We start from the raw sequence: 23165 nt of genomic DNA, 5'->3' as shown, positions 1-23165 counted from the left end.
ACATTTCCACCAGAACTCTAGTTCCATAAATATTGTTAGATTCAAAGGAACAGCTAAAAGGCTTTTTAAAAAACGATTTAAAAATAGACAGAGAAGCTTGAAGCGAACTTGACATCTGCAAAGAGCACACTCCGTGACGGACGTCATCCCTGCTGGAGGAGACCAGCCTGCAGCCTGGTGCCAGCCTCGCTCCCTGAGGGAACCAATGAAAAGCTGCACCTTCAAATCAGGAAATGCAGATGCAACGTTAGGGCTGAGAACAAAATGGCAACTTTAGTAGCTACCTACTGCCAACAGTGAGTACATGTCAGATGTACAGTGCTGGCACCAAGAGCTCAGCGGTCCGTTTTTTAAGGCTAAATGTCCCAGAAAGAGCTGGTGTCCAACACAATGCACACTCAGCTTTAGAATGCATGGCCATGCAGATGAGAATGTTCCTCTCGGTTACCCTGACACAGACAGCTGCCATTCTCTGGCCATTCTCCCCCTGATTGTCTGCTATGAACTCAGGAGTACACTGTCTGCAGGCAGAGGTGAGGTGAGAAGCTGAAGGAAGGCAAAGTGAGGGATTAAGTGGCAGACGTGGGCAGCGATTCAGAAGCAGCAGAACAAAAGGAAACTTACGCAGTTGACAAAGACTTCTTATAAATACTGATCGTTAGCAATGCTTGAGTGACAGGAAGGGCTAGCCCCAAATGCCAATGCCCAGTGTAAGTCTGTCAGTCCCCAACACTGAATCACCGGGGGCTACTATAAAAAACCAGATCCCTGGTGTGGTGGTCGGCAAACTGCCACGGTTTGCCGCTCTGTTGACTAATGAGTCTGCCGACCACTGACCCGGTGAATCAGTATCCCTGAAACAGAACCAAGGAATTTATGTCTTTACCCCAAAAGTACCCCAGACAATTCTATGCCCTTTAGGGTTCCCTTAAATGCTTTATGCGTGCACACCTAACTTCTTGGTTTGGTCAAATTCTAAGAGCCATTCTTTCCTTTCCAGTTCTCTGAAAACATGAGTATATCCAGAAAGTATTATTCCTTCCATAGATGCAATGAAGATAGTTCCCTCAAAGTGATATGTTGTGTCTCAGGATAGAGAACACCAAGCAACTAAAATAATGGCATCGAGAATAACCCGCACACCCTAAAGCTCCAGTGAAATAACATGAGGCAGTGCACTGCTCTGCGGACAGTTACACAAAGACGAGGAGTAGCAGCTAACTGGTCACTCAGTCTCCTTCACGTCCTGCAGCAAGTTTCATTCCCACCCTGTGAGAGAAGACACGTGCACAGGACAGCTTACCGTTCTCTGCTCGTCTCCCTCGCGCACGTGGAATGTATGTTCGAATACCGTATACATGATCCTGCCCAGCCCGAAGGAGGGTTCGATTACATTCGGAACAACTTCTTCCACTGCAAGAGAGAGAAACTCAATAACATCCTCTGAAACCCACGTGATGCGTCTCAGGGTCTCGCTAAATGATCCTCATTAGCACTAAGATGACCTCTAGTCTAGGTGAATTTGGATCGATTCTGTACGTGAGAATGAAGAAACATTCCTGAGAACGATTTGCTGGTAGGAAACATGATGCCTTTGAAGAGAAAGTCGGAGTGAAAAACAACTTCATCGAATGTGTTAGGTGTTCATATAGCACACCAGAGAAACCAGGCCGGTAAGCTATGAACAACAGCGGCTACACGCGAACGTCCGCCGTGCCTCTGAAGAGCGTGTGACAACCCTGGAGCTTTTCTAAGGTTTTGCTGGGATGGACAATCTATCATGACAGCTGGCAAATTAACAAAAATGATTCCCACACCCACGAGGGCCAGAGGTGTGTGGATGAGAAGTCTGACAGAGCCAAGCTACTGCCACTGCTGTTCTGGGGCAGGGGGCCCTGAGAGAAGTGTGCTCAGGGACCAGCACTCACTCAGACATGCACCAGGGCCCACAGCATTTCCCACGGGGGAGGCTGTACCTGTGGGACCCACAGGAAATGTACTCATTAGTACATTTGACTCAGAAAAACAGCAGGCTAAGCACTGTCCGGGTCTAAGGCAACTGACTTTAACCTTGGAGAGTTTACATTGCAAGGAAAATGAGTGAACTAGAACTAAAAACTAATATACGGGGAAGAAGAGAGAGCCTATTTAAGTTGCCTGTGATGTAGAGTTTTTGATGGATTTGGCTCAGTGGATAGAGCGTCGGCCTGCGAACTGAAGGGTCCCTGGTGTGATTCCAGTCAAGGGCATGTACCTTGATTGCTGGCACATCCCCAGTGGGGAGTGTGCAAGAGGCAAATAATCGATGTTTCTCTCTCACTGATGTTTCTAACTCTCTATCCCTCTTCCCTTCCTCTCTGTAAACAAAGTCAATAAAATATATATATTTTAAAAACAATATCATTTTAGAAGCATCATGGAGGCATTTCGGCCCATCTTTCCGTGGCATGTGAGCACTGGCTCTGAAGCAGCTACAGGACGGTGACCAAGTAGCCCCTGCTCACCGCTGCCACGTCAGAGCGCTCGCCCAGCTCCCTGCGGCCCCGCTCCAGAGCAGGCCAGCCCGTGGAAAAGCAGCCTGCTCTCTGCCCAGCAGGAGCTCTCTACCCACCATCCCCGCTCCCAGGGGCTTCCTGCAGCCACCATAAACCATAAGCATCCCCCTATGTTCCACAACACTCACTCCCAAACTCACAGAATTTGTTCTATAAAAAATTCATCTCCTTGGCTTTTAAAAAAGCATTAAAGATCACCAATCTTTGGATCACACAATCTCACACATCTAGAGGAAATAATGAACAACACAAACAGACCCAGAGAAAGAGAACCGGCGATCAGACTCTCAAACCTCAGAGGGAAAGTAAGGGAGGATGGGGGTAAGGGGAAGAGATCAACCAAAGGACTTGTGTGCATACATATGGGCCTAGCCAGTGGCCATGGACAATGGGGGGTGGGGGTGGGGCATATCTAGGGAAGGATTTGGGATGGGAATGGGGGAATAATGTGAAACCATAATCAATAAAAAAAATAAAATAAAATAATATATGGGATATAAAATAAATAAATAAAGATCACTAATCTAAGTGAAGTTTAACAAGTTAATTTGCCAAAATAAATAAATAAATAAATAAGTAAGTAAATAAATAAATAAATAAATAAAAGGGGTGAAATTCCTCTTTTTCTTAGGAAACAAAAGCACTTTTCCTTAAAATGAAAAAATATTTTAAATCAGAGATATTCTTGATATGCACCTGAGATCATAGGAAATATAAAGATGGCATTATAAATTATTCTCCAGTATGAGTACAATTACGTTCTTTAAAAAAGGCCCAAGATAATGCCTTAAACATACTGATCAAACTTAGGGTTATGGCATTAAGAATTTATTTTTCCTCTTCAAATTTTCAGTAAACTGGTTCTGTAATAAAAGTAGAAACACAGCCGAAACCGGTTTGGCTCAATGGATAGAGCGTCGGCTTGGGGACTGAAGGGTCCCGGGTTCGACTCCGGTCAAGGGCATGTACCTTGGTTGCAGGCATATTCCCAGTAGGGGGTGTGCAAGAGGCAGCTGATCGATGATTCTCTCATCGATGTTTCTAACTATCTCTCTCCCTTTCTCTCTGTACAAAATCAATAAAATATATTTAAAAAAGAGAGACAGGGTTGGTTTTAAAAAATAAAAATAAAAGTAGAAAAACAAACAAACACAAACAAAAAAACCTTTAAGGAGTAATAATATTTTTGTTTGTTTCTTCATTATTTTTACAAATTTACCATGTAGTGTTTTCTGGAATCTCTTCACATTGACCATGTCTCCTGTTAACTGAAATGTTTTCCCTTCAGTTTCAATAGTGAATTCCCTACAAAGAAACATTACAGATTAGTGAAAACAGGCATCCCTGTGCCTTCATTCAAAGGAGCTTTACAGACCGCTGTTTTCCATTTTAAGTGGAATACAATTTAGTCAACTCTCGAATATAACAGCTGAAGCCAAAATTAAATTACTTCATAAGGAACACCAAAGTATTATTCTAACAAAGGCATCAAACAGTATTCTGGGAATCATCCCAAAATATGACTAGTTTTATAAAGTTCCCTAAGTGGCTGAATAACCAATTCCTTTGATTCTGAGATCAAGGTTAAAACCAAAACCAATGTTTTAAAAATTCGATTTTAGGATAATTACAATAAATTTGTCAAACACAGGCTTGCTGACAAAAGACCACTGTTCTCTTTACTGTCCCAACAAATATAAGAATGACCAGCTGGTCATTGTACAGAAAGTAACCTTAAAACTCCTGCTCCATTTTCCAAACAAACATTGGTATTTATGGTGATGAAGATGAGCTAAAAGTTGAGTGATTCTGTTTGATGTGTCAATATAAAATGTTACCCCGCTGTCCCCAAGTAACTGACTGCAGTATGTGCCCATCCTGAGACACACCCGTTCCGATTCGGGCAATAAGACTAGGAAGATCAGGTAGGGTCTCTCACAAGCAGCTTAGTGTTGGGAGAGAGGCCCCTCGGTTGTCTTTGAAGCTGTGTGGCAGACACGGGTTGCACTGCGTTCTGCTAGTTTCCTGCAGTGATGATCTCATGCATTACATGCATGATTTTCACTGATCCCTCCTCCAACTGTACATTCTGCCTGAAGTCTGTGCGTGTGCACTAAGAGCCCACTCCACAAACCGTATTGTATATATTCTCTCTGCAAGCACGGCCTAAGTATAGAGTAGGTAATGGTTGTTAACAAGCTGAAATAAGCCAGGAGGAAGCCATTATTGGAGAATAACTAAAAAAGAAAACTGTCTTACTTGTAGCTAATAACATCTAACTAGTGATCTATGTCCATTTTAGTAAGATCTGAAATGGATAACTGTATTCTCAACTTACAGGGACTCAACCTTGCAATAGTTCTTTTGACAAATATGTACATGCACATGCAACCACCATCGCTCCAGAAGTTGCCCTGCCCCTTATCTCAATCCCCTCCAGCCGGTTAACCACTGCTGTGCCTCCCATCACTGTAAGCTAGCCCTGTCTTTCCCAGGACTTGGCATATAATCTTTTGTGTAAGACTTCTTTCACTTAGCCTAATATCTATGACAGTTGTTGGCAAACTTTCTGTATAGGGCCAGATATAAAATATTTCAAGGTTTGCAAGCCATAGACAGTCCCTTGTATTCTTTTTCTTAACCCTTTGAAAATGCAAAATTGATCCTTAGCCAGAGGGCTGTATAAAAGCAATATGAAAGCCTAGTCTGCATGACTCAGAGGTTGAGTGTCGACCTATGAACCAGCAGGTCACGGTTCGATTCCTGGTCAGGGCACATGTCCCGGTTGCAGGTTTGATCCCCAGTGTGGGTGCAAGAAGCAGCCAATCAATGATTCCCTCTCATCATTGATGTTTCTCTCTCTCCCTCTTCCTTCCTCTCTGAAATTAAGGCATTTTAAAAAAACAGTATGAACAATGTTTGAAGTGTACTTAAAAATGTGTACTCTGGTTTTTAGACATTATATTACTGACATTAAATTAATAGTGATCTTCTACTTTTGTCTACTTGCTCTACAATTTCTGAGAAAGGGGTGAAAAAAATCTCCAACTGTAATTATGGATTTGTCTATTTTTCGTTTTAGTTCTGTCAAGTTTGCCATACTCATTCTGAGGTTGTTTATAGTTAGAAGTGATTCACCTTCCTAATGAACTGACCCTTTAACACTGTGAAATGCAACTCTACGCCTGATAATTTTCCTTGTTCTGATGTTTACTTCGCCTGATATTAATAGAACCACTCCAACTTTCTGATTAATGTTTATATGGGAACATTTTTTTAAACCTCTTTGTGTATAACAATTACAGTAAGTTTCCTATAAACAGCATTTAATTGGGTCCTGAATTTTTCAAATAGTCTGACCATGGCTATTAATTTAAGGGTTTATAATCAGAGATTTTCAACATTTATTTATGGCACACATAAACTAATTACAGGCAATCTTTGGGTTACATTGGACTTGATGTTTCGTGGTTCTGTTGCCATGTCCCATTTATTTATTAAAAAAAAAAAAAAAAAGTTCTGTCATTTCTACGTATGTACATGTATGCTTTATGTTTTTATTATTTATTTACCGTAAGTAAAGGTCAGGAATTGTTATCTTTCTTTTAAACGTTTGTTACTGTTTCACTTCATTACTGCTGTGAATGTGCTCCGGGTGAGTGATGTAGGTGCTTCTGTAGGTGGGTTCCGACTTACGGCAAAAATCACGGTACATCGCACCGTAGGAGCGGATCTCCGACGTAACTGAGGACCTACAGTACTAAAATTTTGCAGCACACCAAAAATACGTTTTTACCAACCTGACCAACAAAGGTATATTTTGATTTACAAATAATAATAATAATAATAATAATAATAATAATAGCAATTACTACCCTTTTTGCTCCGAAGTGACTTTTAAAAAATCAGGTGCCTATACTTATAAGATTTCTGGTACCAAGAATTAGCCAATCAGACACAACCTTATTATGCTACATGACTAATAAGATGCAACTCTATTGTATGATCTATATATTTATGGTTTAAGGCAGGGCATTCATACTAGAATGCTATTCTGTTGGCTGCTGTCATTTTTTATTGGACAATTTAAGGGAGAAGAGGTAGTCAGATAGTTCATGTCTTAAAAATTCTTGTGGCACACTGGTTGAAAATTGCCGGTTTGAATTATTATATTACTGTAGTTATTAATACCGTTGAGTTTAAGTCTACCATCTCATGAGTTAGTTTGTATTTGTTCCATCTGTTCTTTGTTCATTTTTCCTCTTCTGTCTTTTCCTAGAGTATATTTTATTATTCTACTAGAGGCCAGCGATCAGGATCAGCCTGCCACGGGGAGGGACCGAGGGAAGTCAGACCCAGCAGCAAGCTAACCAACAACCAATTACGTGAGGAATCATGCTCCCTCTTCCCTCCTCCCTCCTATCTGGGTCCGGGCTGTGGGTGAACCAGATTCAGGGCTGTCGGGGCCACAGCAGCAAGGTCTACGTCAGTGCACAATTGGTAAGCTACCAGCCAATTGTCCAGTCATTCTAGTCCTTCTGACATAACGGTCACTTTTATATATATAGATTTTATCTCCCTTCTTGGTTTATTAGCTATATTCCTTTGTTCTTATGTGTTTTTTTCCCCAGTGAATTGCTCTAGGATTTACTCTATGTACTTTTATTAATTTATCAAAGGCTAATTCAAGTAATATTATGACATTTCACTTATAATATACACACCTTACAATGGTCTGTTCCCAAGGCATCACTCTCATCATTTGAACTATTGATGGCATACATTTTACTTCTATATATGTTGTGAGTTTCACAACACATTGTTATTGTTTTTGCTTTAAACAGTGCATTATCTTTTAAAGAAATTAAGAAACGTCATTTTAATGACAATGTCATTTATATCTACCCATGTATTTAGCATTTCTAGCTCTTAATTTAAATCTCCACATTTCTGCTAGAAGAATTTTTCACACTTCTGCTTGAAGAACACCCTGAACATTTTTTGCAGGTAGGGCTGCTGGCAATGTATCCTCTGAGCCTTTGTCTGTCTGAAAGTACTTCCTCATCTACGAAGGATATTTCTGCTGGTCTAGGATTTTTGTCGGTAAGCACTTAAAAAAAAAATGCATTCTATTGTACTGTGGCTTGCCTAGAGTTTGATGAGAACTCCAATCATTCCTCTCTGTTCCTTTTCATAAAAGGACCCTTTTCTCCCCAGGCTACTTTAGAGTTTTCTATTCATTACTAGTTTCCCGCAAATTGATTTTGATGTTCCTTTACGTGGCTTTCTTTGCTTATTCTGCTGGGATTGAACTTCTTGAACCCCTGGGTTTATAGTCTGCATCAAATTTGGAAATTTTTCAGCTACTGATGTATCTTCAGATATTTTTCACTATATACTCTCCCTGTGACTCACAATTACACGTTAAACTGAAAATACTTCTCTTATTGTCCCAAAGAACATTTTTTTTCTCCCAGTGTCTCTTTCTATGCCTCATTTTAAATAGTTCCTATTGCTACACTAAGTTCCATACTCTTTTTTTCTGCAACGTTTAGTCCACTGTTAACCCCATTCAGTGAGTTGAGATATTGCCTCTTATATTCCATTGGTTCTTTCTCCATATATATTTCCACCTCTCACCTCATATGCTCATGTGCTCCCTTACGTCTTTATAAAGCATATTTATAACTGTTTTAAGATCCTATGTATTTGCTCCATCATGTTTGTCATTTCTGGGTGTTTCTTTTGATTGACTCTTTTCCTCATGAGGGGTCATTTTCTTATGTCTACACATTTTTATTGCTTTTCAGACATAGTAAATTTTATACTCTTTAGTGCTGGATTTTGTTGTATTCCTTTAAAGATTCTTCCCTATTTTTTATTTTTTTATTTTATGCTTAAAACAATTACAGAGACTACTCCAAAGTTCCAAAACAGAGCACTGACTTGAAGGCAGATCTGGTTTCTAATCCTTCCTCAGTCACTATCTTGGACAAATCTCTTCCTTTAAAAAAGTTATTGGGTGGGGTCGGGGGGGATCTTTGTAGTCCATTTCAAATCTATTTCTGGCCCTAGTACCTAAATCTTGGCAAGCCCAGTCCTTTAAGAGTAGCCAGAGCTAACACTTACCTGCAAAGAATCTGTCAAGACAGTAACCTCACCCTAACCCTCAGAACCTGGCAGAGAGGACGTATTTGCCCGGAGCCCATATACAAGCACACATCTTAAATCTTACCCTTTTTCATTCAGTAGTTTCTCCATTTCTGTAATGTAACACTCATCACAAATGGCAAGGTACTCCATCACCAGCTTCGCATCCTTCTTATACGCCTTACCAATTGCTCCCTTATTGGGTTCAAACTGAACAACGTTAACTGTTTTGTATGAAGTAGTCAAGGAATCAAAAATTGTACAACTACCTCAGTATTTTGGAAATTGATCTTGAGAATCACAAAATCATTCAAAGTAAGTAAACCCCATCAGTAGAGTTTTTTTCAAAGTTACAGGAATAAATTATCTAGTCAGCAATAGAAGCTGATAGATAGCATGGTAACTTCTGATAGTAATTTATTCATTTCTAAAACATCCCAACACCATTGGGCTAGCCCTAAGTTCAGCTCACAATTTCTACTGTGCTGGTTAACAGAATAAGTAAGCTCAATTATTGTTTTATCTATCATAAAATGACATCCATCTTTTGTTAGAAAATGTATTCACCAGGTGCTCTTTATGCGAAGAGTATGTAGGTGGGCGCAGGTGTGGAGAAATGCACTCTGGAAATGGCTGAAATGCCCTGAAAGATATTTAGAGCATTTTTCTGAAAATACTTCTTTTGAGAACCAAACACTGAGTGGGCACATGTCAGATTATACGTGGCGAGAATAGGAACGGAGCATTTGGGTGAAATAACAGGTTTAAGGAAGTATTATCCCAACATCAAACACCTCAGTTTATCCACAGGAACAAGGTACAGAGCTGGACTGTCTACTTCCAAGATGTTCACACGTTAGTCCTGAGCTGAGAAGTAACTAGAAAGGATATGGGCTCTCTCAGCGGCTTCTCCGCTACAAGTGGGACTTTGGTGGCTCGCGCATGACAAGAAAGGTCATAACAGGACCGATCAGCACATCCGACTATCTCAATCCAGCCCTAGGAAGACAGGATGGATAAAAACATTTATTCCTTACGTTAGGTTCATTCACAAGCCCATGCAGCTTATAACTAACTCTTTCACATACTCAAGAATGACTCAATTATAGAATCTCCACTCCTAACTTGTATAAACGTATGAAATGGGGATTGTCTTACACACCAGGCGGCTAACAATCCTATCAAATATAAATCACACATGTACACAAAGTAAATCTGTTACTTTCTGGACAGATTTACTTTGCCATGCTATGAATGTGGGCTGAACTAACAAATTCTAGGGCTTAATAGTGGCAATAAAATGTGAACCTAGGGGAAAAACAGGCTTGTTTCAAATATGTGAGCAGGATTCAAAATAAATGTGGTAGAAACTCCTCCGCTCTTTGAAGGAAGTGTCTATAGCTCTCACCACTTGGCTGCTTTCCACCCACCAGAAGGACATTCAAGTAAGAGCAGGTAATGTTTAGGTCACAGACTAAAGCTTAATAACAGCATGGGTACCAGGTTCCATTTCTTGTTAAAACCTAAGATACTTTTCAAAAGCACAATCTAAATTGTTTTCAAAGATCCTGAAGAATCTGTTATTTAAACAAGAACAAAAGAGGTCAGAGGCTTATTTTAGTTCAGTATCTAATTAGTCCTCATGAATATTTATTTTTTGCCTTTGATTTAAGAGTTTGGGGAAAGTCAACCATCATGAGCTTTCTAAGTGCATGAAATAAAAAGAGCAAATATAAAACTCATTTAAGCTCAGAAACCTCAACACAAAACAAGCCAGGAATTAAAGAACAAAGCCTGAAAACATGTAACATGATAGTCACTAACACGTCAACTTAAATGTACATGCTAACTGTATAAACTTGGTGGTTATCATTTACCAAAGATGCAAATTAACCTATTTATGTACTAAGAGGTAAAATTACAAAATTATGCCTGACAATGGTAAGCAACTTTAGGACATGGTTGCCGCTGAGAAGAAAGAAGAGAAGATGGAGCAGGAGCAGTATCAGTAACTATTTTTTAGTTAAGAACTTAACTGTGAAGGGCACAGAAAGAAAGAATTAGCGTTTCAGAGGCATTCTCTCCTCTCCTAGATTCTGTTACCTGGGAGCTTCTGGTTTTGCTTGTCCTGTCTTCCAATGACCTTACACAAAACACTGTAGCCTGATCTCAATTCTAGGCCAACATCATTTTCTCAAATTTTTAAATTTTTTTTTTTAATTTAGGAATAATTTACAGATAATATATTCGTTTCACTCATACAATGTAATGATCAGCATTTGCAATCTATATATATATAAAAGCCTAAGTGAGCATTCAACTGTTAGCTATGATGCTCACTGACTACCAGGGGGCAGACACTCAACACACAGGCATGGAAACATGGAACAGACTGATGAATATCAGGGGAAAGAGGGGAGGAGGGAGAGCGGGAAGAGATTAACCAAAGATCTTATATGCATACCAGAGGCCCGGTGCACAGATTTGTGCACTGGTGGGGTCCCTCGGCCTGGCCTGCAGGGAATGAGCCAAAACCAGCTCTCCGACATCCCCGAGGGATCCCAGAATGCAAGAGGGTGCAGGCAAGCTGAGGGACCCTACCGAATTCATGCACTGGGCCTCTCGTATATATAATAAGTCTAATTAACATTCATCACCATTAATAGTTACAGAATTTTTTTCTTCTGATGAGAACATTTGAAATCTACTCTCTTAACAAATTTCAAGTATGCACTACAGTATTATGAATTGTGGTCACCACGCTGTCCCTTACACCCCCGGACTTATTGGGCCCACGTTTACTGATCCCCAATCCCTAACGGCGTGGCCACAGCACTCAGAAGAGGATGAGCAGGAATGTAGAGGATTTACTAAAGCCACGTAGCACAATGGTTGAGTGTGGGGCGGAGTCAAACAGCCTGGTTCTTGTCCCAGTTGCACCACTCACTAGCTATAGAGTGGAGCAAACTAATTAACTTCTCAGCACTTCAGTTCCCTCAAATTATTGTGAGGATTGCATAAGATAACAGGTGAAGCCCTCAGAATGTCATACAGCTCTTAACAATCATAAATGTTGAATGAATAAACAAATATTAAATAAGATGAAATCCAGGCCTGAATAAGAGACAGCAAGATTCTGCGTCTGGTTTAACTTGAACTTAGAGTCAAAGCAGACTCAGGAAGGGAACTGGTATGGAACAAAGAGAAAAGGCTCATGGGGCTGAGAATGGCTTTTACATTTTTAAAGGGTTGTTAAAAAAACAAACACCCACCACCAACAACAAAAAAGATCGGCAACAGAAATTTTAAAAGCCAAAAAGATTTACTACAGAAAATGTCTAATTTAAAAAGAAACATGAAAAGCTTCGGGGGAGAGGCATACAAATGGAACTTTCACTTTCTGACATAAAGCACACAAAAGGCGATTTTGATATCCATGCTTCTAAGGTAACCATGTGAAAATCACGTACTAAAAACCACCTCACGCTACTTACATAGGACGTTTTGGATTCAGCGTCCCAACAGTCACAGGCATAATGGGCCATCTCGTTCTCCATGTGCTGCCGGAAGCGGAGTTTATCTGGAGATACTCCAACCTTCGTGAGGTAGAGGTAGATGCGGCCAATGAAATAGCCTAACACTGAGTTGTTAATCACACCCTAAAATAAATGAATAAACAAGTGATAAATAACTATGCAAGCAAGCATGGAAGATAGAAAGAAACACATGTCAGCACTTTGGAAGGCCAAGAACCATCTTCTATTGAGCTGTTCATGGTCTACTGAAAATATTTGAAAATACAAGGTAAGCTAATTTATCTAGCTTTCAGAATCATCTCAAAACCCCGTAAGAGGCTATTTTTAAAGGGGTTAATGTCAAGTTATCACACTGATAATAATGGGGGTTATTCACAATCTTTCTACCATACTCACTGAGTCAGCAAAAAAAATTCAACCTAATACCTATACCTTCTAGATCTACAATGCTAAAAATGACATTCACAATAATGCCCTAGGAATGGCAAATACATTCCTTCCTAATTAACAAGAGTAACAGGACATGTTGAGGGGATTTTAATGTATTCTCAGCCACTGAATAAATCTGTGAGCCTGTATGGCATACGTAGTCTCACCATTTTAGTACTGGAAGGGTCTTAGAAACCATCTGGCCCCATTTCCTACCCACTGAAGGGCTCTTCTCAGCAAAGTGGCCAGCTAGTTACCACCCAGCTTCTACTTGAATATTTTCAGAGGCAGGAACCTTATTGTTCCCTGGGGCAATTCACTCCACTATCAGGAAGCCATTACTGTTAGAAAAGTTCTCACTCACAAATTTCTCTAAGCAAATAATTACAGAAATTCTATTATGTGTAAGACTCTCCCAATTGCTATGGGTAATACAGAAGAGTTTAAAACCCAGAGGGCTTGCTCTCTGTAGGTCAATATGCCTCCCCAAAAGTAGCACATATTGCTAGAAGTCGGACTGATAAAGCACACAGTTCAACCCAGGATCTCTTTTCCACGGGGTCTCCTAAACATTGGTTTTCATGTTAGCCCAGTGGCCCACAAATGCTCATGTTTGAGCAATTTTCTCCCACTGTAATAACAGTGTATAATCAGACTATATAAAAACAATAAGCTGACTGCTAAAATAAAATGCTTTGCCATCCAGTACACAGAATTTGCTAAATGCTACAAAGCCTGAATAGATATAATGCAAATTAAGTTACCTATGGAATCTTACCTGCTCAACAGCATCCCCGAGGCGCATTTTCCAAGCAGACTGTCCGCTGACTTGGGCTTTTGCTGAATACAAGTTAAGATGGAGGTCTGCCACACTCTGGAACTTGGGATGGTTTTTCTCGCTGGGGTCTACAAAGTGCTCGATTTCTGCCATTGTGAACTCTCTGAACGACAAACAGGGGCAAAAGTTGCATGCTTAACTATAAAAACATACAAGGCCCTTGTTTTCAACTTAATTCTACAACGATGTGCCCTCACACTGCAGGAAGCTCACCACTAAACCGGAAATTGTTTCCTAATGGGATGGCAAGAGAAAAAGTTCGATTAGTTTTGTCTAGATGGTTGTTAATTTTAATTACACTCATGAAAACTTTACTACTCAGTATTTTAAATAAACAAACACAATCCAACTTCTCTCAGACATTAATTCCTTCTGTGTAGTGACAAAGATGCTTTACTTCACCAAGCCTTAGTCAGGCCCTGGACCTTCTCCGAGGCCCATCAGTGCAGTTCCTTGTAAAATCCAGTTTTAGCAAGAATCCTGCTGAAATAGTTCAATCAGAACCACTCCCACTAGCTATCTGATCATCCTCCTCCTCCATGATGCCCCAGGCAACGTCTGATGCCCTGGCCTGTCTTCAGCAAGAGTCCTAACGGGACAGTTTAGCCAGAATCCCCTTACTCCTACTGTTCCCTCTTGGTAATCCCCATCTTAATTAGACCTGCTTTCTGATGTAGCTAAACTTTTTCCAGCACAGTGAAGTATCTCAAGTTCTCTTTCAGGTAACTGTCAGCAACACAGCAGTAAATATCAACATGAAAACTATTACTGTAGATCACCCAGGGAGAACAAAGGGTGAAATATTTAACTGCAGCAGTGTTTGACTATTCTGCACAGTGAGAAAACCTGAAGTCATTTTCAAGTTCCACCATATCTTACTTCTTTTCAGTCAGGTCAAGTTTCTAAACTTTCTAAATCTTTGTTTTTCAGTTAATGAAAAGAAAATAGGATTCTACTGAGTCTCCTGTCTACCTACTCCAGGACTTCTGTGAGGAGCAACTGAGACGAGACACTTGGTTAAAGTTTTAAATCTTTCCACCTGGCTATAAAGCAAGTGGTGTTCCTGAGCTGAGGCAAGGAACACCACTCCACGGAGGCAAGTCGTAGCTAGGGAGAGGAAGCCGAGCATTGCTATGTGATGTCATTACCTGATGCCCAGAGACACCTTTTGCGGGCTGGGCTGAGCTGTGGGCCACATTTTGTGCCATGGGGTCTTGGAAGCATTGACTGCGATTTGGTGGGCTCTCACTCTGGGGTGGTGGCAGGGCCTGTGTCCCACTTGGGGGGAAGCCGATTGTTGCTTTGTTGGTTCCAGGTCCATGGTACTGTTTCTTTGTAAATGGCCAGTGTGTTTCTTGGCAGCTCCTGCATTGAGCGTCTGCCCTCTGGTGGTCAGTGCATGTCATAGAGATTGATCGGATGGTCGGAGGGATACTTAGCATATTAGCCTTTTATACAGAGAGACTAGTGGTCCCATGCACTAAATTTGGGGGGAGTTCCTTCAGCCCGGCCTGCACCTCTCCAATCTGGGACCCCTCAGGAATGTCTGACTGCCGGTTTAGGCTCAACCCCTAAACTGGCAGTCAGACCTCCCTCTCACAATCTCACTGCTGGCCCCTAACCACTTCTGCTTGCCAGTCTGATTGCCCCTAACCACTTCTGCTTGCCAGCCTGATCACCCCCTAATTGCTCCCCTGCTGGCCCGATTGACACTTATTTGCTCCCCTGCTGGCCTGATTCACCAGGGGTCGGGGGACATATCCTCTGTGGATGATATTGGAAGACTGCTGTATTCAGAATTGAACCCTGTTCTATACTGAGGTCTTTCTTTCCCTATTGCAAGAGTCCTGAATAAAATCTTGTTTTTACCACTTTAATTACTATCTATTTGTTTTTTTCTTTGACACTAGATGCAACCACAAAAGATTATTACTTTTAATGAAAAATAATTTTTAAAGAATAGATCAGTAATTTTCAAAATTAGAAAAATTTAAGCAAAAATCGGACACAGAAAGAAGTAAAATACAGAACTGACTTCCAAATAAAATAGTTTTCCTTAAAGCATTAGCAAGTCTGATATTTACAAGCTCTGGATATTTACTTTTCAAGTAATGAGAAATCAATAGTGAATTTAAATTGTTCTCTAGCTTTAAGAGTAGTTTGATTTCTTTTTTATTTATCTGAATAAATTAATGATTGACAATGGCACCATATAGCTGGTTTCTTTGGAGTAATAGCTTCTTCAATAGTGTTATTCAAGGCAGATGACATAAGGATTGCGTTGAACAATCTAACACCAAGCTAACTGCTTCATGACAAAATAAATATGCACGTAGTAATGATTTTCCAGAGAGATTCTTCTGAATGCCAATTTAGTAACTACTGGAGGGAAAAGTGTTTTTTTAAAATATAATGGTATCTCTTAGTCATGCAGCACCTATGTCTAGATTATCTTTCAACAATTATGAAATATCGTCTGTGTGCACAGAAATATAAGAGAGAGAAGCACAGTGTCTGACTTCATAGAGCTTAGAACTGGGCTGAGAAACAGAACATCAAAAATGCAGGGCAGATCGAAATAAGGGCCTCACCCAGATTCCCAAAACAATCTGCTGCCAAAGTCTTTGCATCTGTGCTGTCAAATCATCCCACTCACAGACAGGAGGCGGAAATCAACACTAACGCTGATTTTACCAGCTGCCTCCTGTCTGAGTTCAGAGAATGTACCTGGGGCCATGGAAACTGGAATACACACAGGTCCAAACTGGAGTCACTGTTCCTCTGTGCAGGCTCTTTCCTCCAGGAAGTCTCCCCTTCTAGATTCTAAGGCTAAGGGCTTATAGGCCTGGAGATAAGTGTGGTCAGAACACAGGCCGTTTCCTCAGAGGGAGTGGGGGGCTAATGAGAGCAGGCAGATGGCGGGGTGCTTTGATGTAGAGTCTGTGGCTGGGATATGCTGTGACTGAAGTCTATAATTACAGCAAGGAAGAAAAAAAGAGCGGAAATGGGTGGGGCAGTGGGACTGCAGAGAGCCTAAATTGGGTTTACCTACATACCCTATTTTTTAGACAGAATTTTTTTAAAAATATATATTTTTTATTGATTTTTTTAGAGAGGAACAGGGAGGGATAGAGAGTTAGAAACATCGATGAGAGGGAAACATCGATCAGCTGCGTCTTGCACACCCCCTACTGGGGATGTGCCCGCAACCAATGTACATGCCCTTGACTGGAATCGAACCTGGGACCTTTCAGTCCACAGGCTGACGCTCTATCCACTGAGCCAAACCGGTTTCAGCTATTTTTTAGACAGAATTTATTTACCCTAAGATAGTGGTCGGCAAACCGTGGCTTGCGGCCAACCACTGGACTAGACAAAATGCTACCGCGTAGTTGGAAGCTGTGAGGATTAGGCAATTGTGGCATATTGTGTGCACAGAGGTAAAGGGTAGTATATGACAGTGGTCGGCAAACTCATTAGTCAACAGAGCGGCAAACCGCAGCTCTCGAGCCTCAGGTTGCTAGCAAGCCGCGCAGTTTGCTGACCACTGCCCTAAGAGATGACATCAGTGAGAAAATACATAAAAATCACCAAAAGCTTAAGTCATAAGCAGATAAGTCATATTAAGTTTCCAGAAGAAAATGTAACTAAATAGTGCCCGCACGCCTTCCCGCACATTCCTGGACACGTCTGACAAAGGGAGGGCATTCAAGCAGGGGTCTTCAAACTACGGCCCGCGGGCCATATGCGGCCCGCAGAGGAGTCTGATCCGGCCCGCCAGGTTTTTTGGGCAGTGAGCGCAGCCGAGGTGTTACAGTAGGAATTAATAGTTCATATAGTCCGGCCCTCCAGCTCTCTGAGGGACTGTGATCTGGCCCCCACTTTAAAAAGTTTGAGGACGCCTGGATAGAGCCTCTAAACAAGAGCGGATTTCTGAACAAGAGCGGACTGTAGTCACCGGATTTCTGAACAAGAGCTGGCCTGTCAGATAGGCCCCCCAAATATCTGGAAGAACACAGCTGGTTACTGAAACACTGCTAACCCCACAATGCCGTCCTGGAATGACCTTTCTGTCATAACCACCACCCCCTCCCTACCTTACCCTACTCTTATTTGCATCACCACCGCTAGAAAATGCTTTGGGTTAGATAATCAATTTCTTGCCATCCTCAAACCACATGATGTCCCAGCCAGTGTGGCTCAGTAGTTGAGAGTTGACCCATGAACCAGGAGGTCACGGTTCAATTCCTGGTCAGGTTACATGCCCAGGTTTCGGGCTCAATCCCCAGTAGGATTGGACCTCTATGTATTTTACTTTTCATGGCCCCAGGAGGGGATGTGCAGGAGGCAGTCAATCAACGATTTGCTCTCATCACTGATGTTTCTATCCTTTTCTCCCACTCCCTGTCTCTGAAATCAATTAAAAAAAATTTTTTTTAATCTTTTTAAAAAATCACAAGCACATGATGAACAAAAGGAAAAGTCATTTTGGAGCAGGGAAGACACTTAAGTTCTTCACCCTCCCCGCCTTTCCCTTCAAGTTCACTTCCGTTACTCACAGCTGCCAGTCATCCCAGAGATTACATCTGGAGATACAAATGTAAAACATGCTTTTTTGTAGCATAAAAATAATTACATAATCATGAAAGAATGAAGCAGAATAGCAAGTTTTCATGTCCAATTCAATGCCAAGATCACTTGCTAATTTTACCAGAAGAACAATGTGGGCAGTACCTGACTCTGATCAGTCCAGACCGAGGGGAGATCTCATTTCTAAAAGAATTTCCAATCTGGGCAGCAGCAAACGGCAACTTCCCTTGGTTGAATTCCAAAAGTCGTTTGAAATTCAGGAAAATCCCCTGTGCAGTTTCTGGTCTCAAGTACCTGTACAAGGTTATAAAGAAATTAAGTTTTCCTTTTCCAACAAATCTGAAATTCTATATGCAAATCCTAAAAGTCCTAAGTGTACCATTTGCACAGAAAGCTGTATGAGCCCTATAACAAAGTTTTAGAAATAGATATTTCCTCGGTAGCAAACGTTACCAAGCAAGTATGAGAGAATGCATTAGGTAACTGGTATGGCAATACTCTGATAGAAATGACATTTTATTTAACTACTCCAGTGCATCAAATACCACCTCTCTCACCGTGTCCCTAAAACACCTGCCATTCTTCCTGGCTAACCATTACATGGAGGCAGATGGCAGTTCCAGATCCTTCTGAACACCAGGCCCGTGCGTGCCTCAGTGTACCCACACGTGAAAGCTCACTCATCACAGCATCACGCTGGGCCAGGGAACTTTCAAGGTTTCTCATTCATGTTCTTCTTCGTGGTGCTTCAGATTTTCAGCCAGAGGCTTCTAATATTTCTCCATATGCTAAAGATAGAGCCAAGCAAATATCCCCTGTCCCTCTTCTGTGCAAAACAACTCAGAAAGCGTTCTCAACAGCCTACTTCACAATACGTATTTTATGGAAACAGCTCTACAATGAAGACAAAAATAATAAAATCCTACCCTCATCTCTCTTACACACCAAACGCTTTTGATTTTTGTCCTCCTTTGCACATTTCACCCAAACAGAAGTACAGCTACAGTTATATGCAGGTTTTTAAATAGGATGTTAAAAAATTATGCACTTTCATTTATTTTATATTTCTCGTTTCTAAATAACTGAAAACTTCTCATATTCAACAGCTACAGAGTATTCTACCGAAATGTTCTACTTCGTGTCATTTATTTCACCATCCCCAAATTATAGGAAAAGTAGGTTAGCTGTACTTTTAATTTATACACCCTTGACAAGTATCACTTCCTTTCCTTTTGAGTTGCTTTTTAGATAAATTCCTAGGAGTGGGAAGACAGATCAGAGGATATGGCCAGTTTTATGACTCTGGGTATGTATTGCCAAAATGAAAGGCTTACCTCGTGGCCTCTCTCCACAAATACCTCAAGTCAGCCCTGTGTCTCAGTAAAGTAACTCTAGTAACATTCTGTCTCAATTAATTTTTATTACTTTTTAGTTTATACTCTAGGAAACATGATCTATTTAACTTCATCTTGCAAAAACCTACCCTTCTCTTGCCCTTTAAAATGAGACCATTAAATAAATAGATAAAATAAATGAAATATAATAAAATGAGACCATAACGCCGGGACCGGTTTGGCTCAGTGGATAGAGCGTCGGCCTGCGGACTGAAAGGTCCCGGGTTCGATTCCGGGCAAGGGTATGTACCTTGGTTGCGGGCACATCCCCGGTGAGGGTGTGCAAGAGGCAGTTGATCGATGATTCTCCCTCATCGATGTTTCTAACTCTCTATCCCTTTCTCTTCCTCTCTGTGAAAAATCAATAAAATATATATTTTAAAAAAAATGAGACCATAAGGAAAATATCTAGAGCTATGAAATGGAAATGGGCAAGGAATCTGAAAATACAGAGCCAAATCTCTGGGTCATACTATAAATAGTCCAGGTTTTCTCTACTCTGTGAAAATAAAGTCTTTCAAATCAAAGCTAAACTGTGCTGTCTGATGTAGTAGGCCACTAGTCATATTTATTTAAATTTACATTAATTAAAATTGAATAAATCTTAAAATTTCTTTCCTCAGAAGCACTAGCCCAGTTAAGTGCCCATCAGCCCCACATGACCACCACACTGCACAGCGCTCATCTGGACTGAATGGCTTCTCATCTCCTTCAGCAGTAAGTTCCGTGACTTTCAAATCACTCTTCAACTATCTTTCCTGTATATGCAGTATAACTAAAAGGGATGATGATCATACCTTTTGTTTATTTTCTAGGTCAAAAACATCAATATATATACTAAAAAACTAGAAGAAATAAAATGTGTCTGTCATAATTTGTCCTTAATATATTTACCTGTACTTTTTATATATCACTTTCCATCATTTCCCCCTTATGGCTAATATTGATAGTTACCTTTTAGGACAAGCAATGTTAATAACTTTGACACATAAACAACAAATGATACATACCCAGGCATGTTTCCTCCAGGCCCAATGTAGGTTTTGAACATTAAGTTAAAAGCTACTGGAGGGGAGAGGTCATTTCCAGTAATGGGGGATTTTACATTATAGTTCACAAAAAGATCCCCAAGCTCTTGCTGTCCATAGTTATCAAGCTAAAAAACATGGGGGGGGGGGGGGGGGGGAGGATAGTTTAAAAGACTGAGAAAAAAAACAAGGCATAAGATACAATATTATGTATTAAACCCCATCCACCGTTAAAACTCATCCAAAATAACCTGCAGCTATCCACATAAAACCATAACCAGTTTACACAGATTTCATTTACCAACAGGAAAATGAAGTATTTTTCTGGGAAGGATCTAAAACTCAACATTCATCAGAGGTTCATTTTTTTGGGTCAGCAAAAATGGACAGAGAGAAAAGAGAATTAAATCTGGCTGCTGAATCCACGTAACAGGAATAGAGCTTTTCCTACCACCAAAGGGAAGCCAGTGCCTTTTAAAGAAACTGTCCTGCTTTGCAAAGCTGAAAAGGAGTCAGAGGCACTAAAATGTGCTCACGCAAAGGATGGGCCTTCAGGGCCATGTCTAAGGACTTGGCCACTTCCCACGGGTCCCCACCTTCTCACTGAAAGTTACACTAGCAGCTGTATATACAGCTGACATGACAAATCAGAAAACAGACTGCTCTCCTAGAACGTGGATCTGGGAAGAAAACAGTAAGTCAGTGCTCAAACTATAAAATATGACTTAACAAATCAACTAATTACTTCCTGCTTCTGTTAAGTTACTTAAAAATAAATGAAACTGTTATGATCAAAGACATACACACAAAACCTTGGTAACTCTAGCATTCAGAATAGGAAACGGTAATTTAAGGGTAATTAGACATGTGTTTCATATCTTTTTCCTAATAATAATAATAATAATAAAGTTCATGCCTTTGAGGGGAAAAAAGGAAATAAGAAATAAATGTGTAGCTATAACAGTGTCAGAATACAAGAACTGACAATGAGCTTCAAGCAAGGAATAAGATATACTTCATGAGAACCTAAAATAAATGGCCAGATTAAGAAGATTTTCAATTTAAATGAAGGAGAAAATTTCTCCGCTAATGTTGGAAAGCTAAATAGCACAGAGAAAAATTAGCTCGTTACAAAACAGATAGGGCAACAGTGAGGAAATACCCAGTAAACTCTCATGAGAAAAGAGAAAAGGGTTATGTTCTCAAGTGATCTGTGACCCACACAAAGGGTAACATCTACTTCCGCTATGGAAGGTATTCCCACAGTTGGAAAAAGTCAGAATAGATTACTTCTATGGTCTCTTCTACCTTCCCTAAAATCAGTCAGTTTGGCTCAGTGGATAGAGCGTCGGCCTGAGGACTCAAGGGTCGCAGGTTCAATTCCGATCAAGGGCATGTACCTTGGTCTCGGGCACATCCCCAGTAGGGGGTATGCAGGAGGCAGCTGAACGATGTTTCTCTCTCATCCATGTTTCTAACTCTCTATCCCTCTTCCTTCCTCTCTGCAAAAATCAATAAAATATCTATATATTTTTTAAAAATCAGTCAGCTTAAATAGAAATTTTAAAACTGTATTGGAGGCCGACCCATCAGATCCTAAGAATGATATAATAGGGCAATCAGAAGCAGATCAAGTGGCTGACAAGAGCATTCTCACAAAAATATCTACCCCCAAATCTCCACATCTACACTGAACCCTGCTCGTCATTCAGCCCTCCTCTGGTTTTTGCCATTAAACCCAGAAAACGGGTTTCAAGGAGAGAGAATAAATTTTATGCCTATTTAATCAAACTTGCTGGTTTTGGCTAAAATAAAGGGTTAGCCAAAAAAGTAGAGAGAAGAAAATAAAAATGTAATGGGAGATGCTATGAGAGAGACAGGTAAAGTTGGCTTGTTGACCACCTCGGCCAGGGTCAGCACCAAGTGGAGTTTAACAGTCATCAAATGGCGGGAGAAAGACAGCACCTACCTGAGATGCTGTGACAGTGTCTCTCAAGAACTCACCTGAGCCAAGACACTCTCCATCTCTGACTTCTTCTCGGCAGAGCACTTCTTATCAGACATCAATTTCTGTAAATGAGCTATAAGACATGTTGATACATGTCAATTTCAGCCAATGAGGAAAGGGGACAGTGTATTTTTTTCTTCTATTTTTGGGGACAGTGTATTTTTGGGTTTCAATGTTGGATAGGTAAAAAGAATGTATCCAAGAATAATGGTCCTAATTGATATGAACCCCTTGGTTGATTAACAGGGAGTCATGATACTGGCTTGACCCTTTTTGCTGACTTAGAGAATTTCTAATTATCGGCATACATTTTTTTAAAGTAAGGGATTTTATCTGTATACTTAAGATCCGTGTACTTTTTTTAAGCCTTTGTATATTATGCACCCCCCAAAATTTTAATAGAAAAACATTGAGGAAGGTTTCATCTAAACCCTTTGTTTTGATCAATCCTACCTGAGATGAAGAGCCATACCTTTTAATAGGTGGTCAGCACGAAAACACTCTCCATTTTTCACATCTTTCACCATGAAGTCCGCAAATTTGTCCACATGGCCGGAAGTCCTAAAGTAACAAATGCCAAGCCAGTTTGTCATTTTCATACATATTAACACATGGCTTTTACCTTAAAAGACAATCC

General features: G+C 40.6%; 1 protein-coding gene across 5 annotated transcripts in view; it reads right to left on the bottom strand.

Annotated features, from left to right (window-relative positions):
* The window catches only part of GARS1 (glycyl-tRNA synthetase 1), a 35218-nt gene that overhangs the window by 4029 nt on the left and 8024 nt on the right, over positions 1–23165 (bottom strand). For 3 of the 5 annotated variants that reach the window (XM_036453758.2, XM_045587229.1, XM_036453759.2), the window contains 10 exons: positions 23001–23089; positions 22525–22601; positions 20503–20648; positions 18243–18392; positions 13449–13611; positions 12200–12364; positions 9597–9704; positions 8791–8936; positions 3775–3860; positions 1304–1413 (listed from right to left, as the gene is read on the bottom strand). In XM_036453758.2, the coding sequence (XP_036309651.1) occupies positions 1304–1413; positions 3775–3860; positions 8791–8936; positions 9597–9704; positions 12200–12364; positions 13449–13611; positions 18243–18392; positions 20503–20648; positions 22525–22601; positions 23001–23089 (1240 nt within the window). The remainder of the gene's footprint in view (positions 1–1303; positions 1414–3774; positions 3861–8790; positions 8937–9596; positions 9705–12199; positions 12365–13448; positions 13612–18242; positions 18393–20502; positions 20649–22524; positions 22602–23000; positions 23090–23165) is intronic. The other 2 variants (XR_004990676.2, XM_045587228.1) reach the window with 1 other exon arrangement.

This window comes from Pipistrellus kuhlii, unplaced genomic scaffold (assembly GCF_014108245.1).
Source record: "Pipistrellus kuhlii isolate mPipKuh1 unplaced genomic scaffold, mPipKuh1.p scaffold_m20_p_26, whole genome shotgun sequence".
NCBI classification, from domain to species: domain Eukaryota; kingdom Metazoa; phylum Chordata; class Mammalia; order Chiroptera; family Vespertilionidae; genus Pipistrellus; species Pipistrellus kuhlii.
The sequence above is the reverse complement of the archived record's forward strand: the minus strand, read 5'-3'. Positions and strand labels throughout refer to the sequence as shown.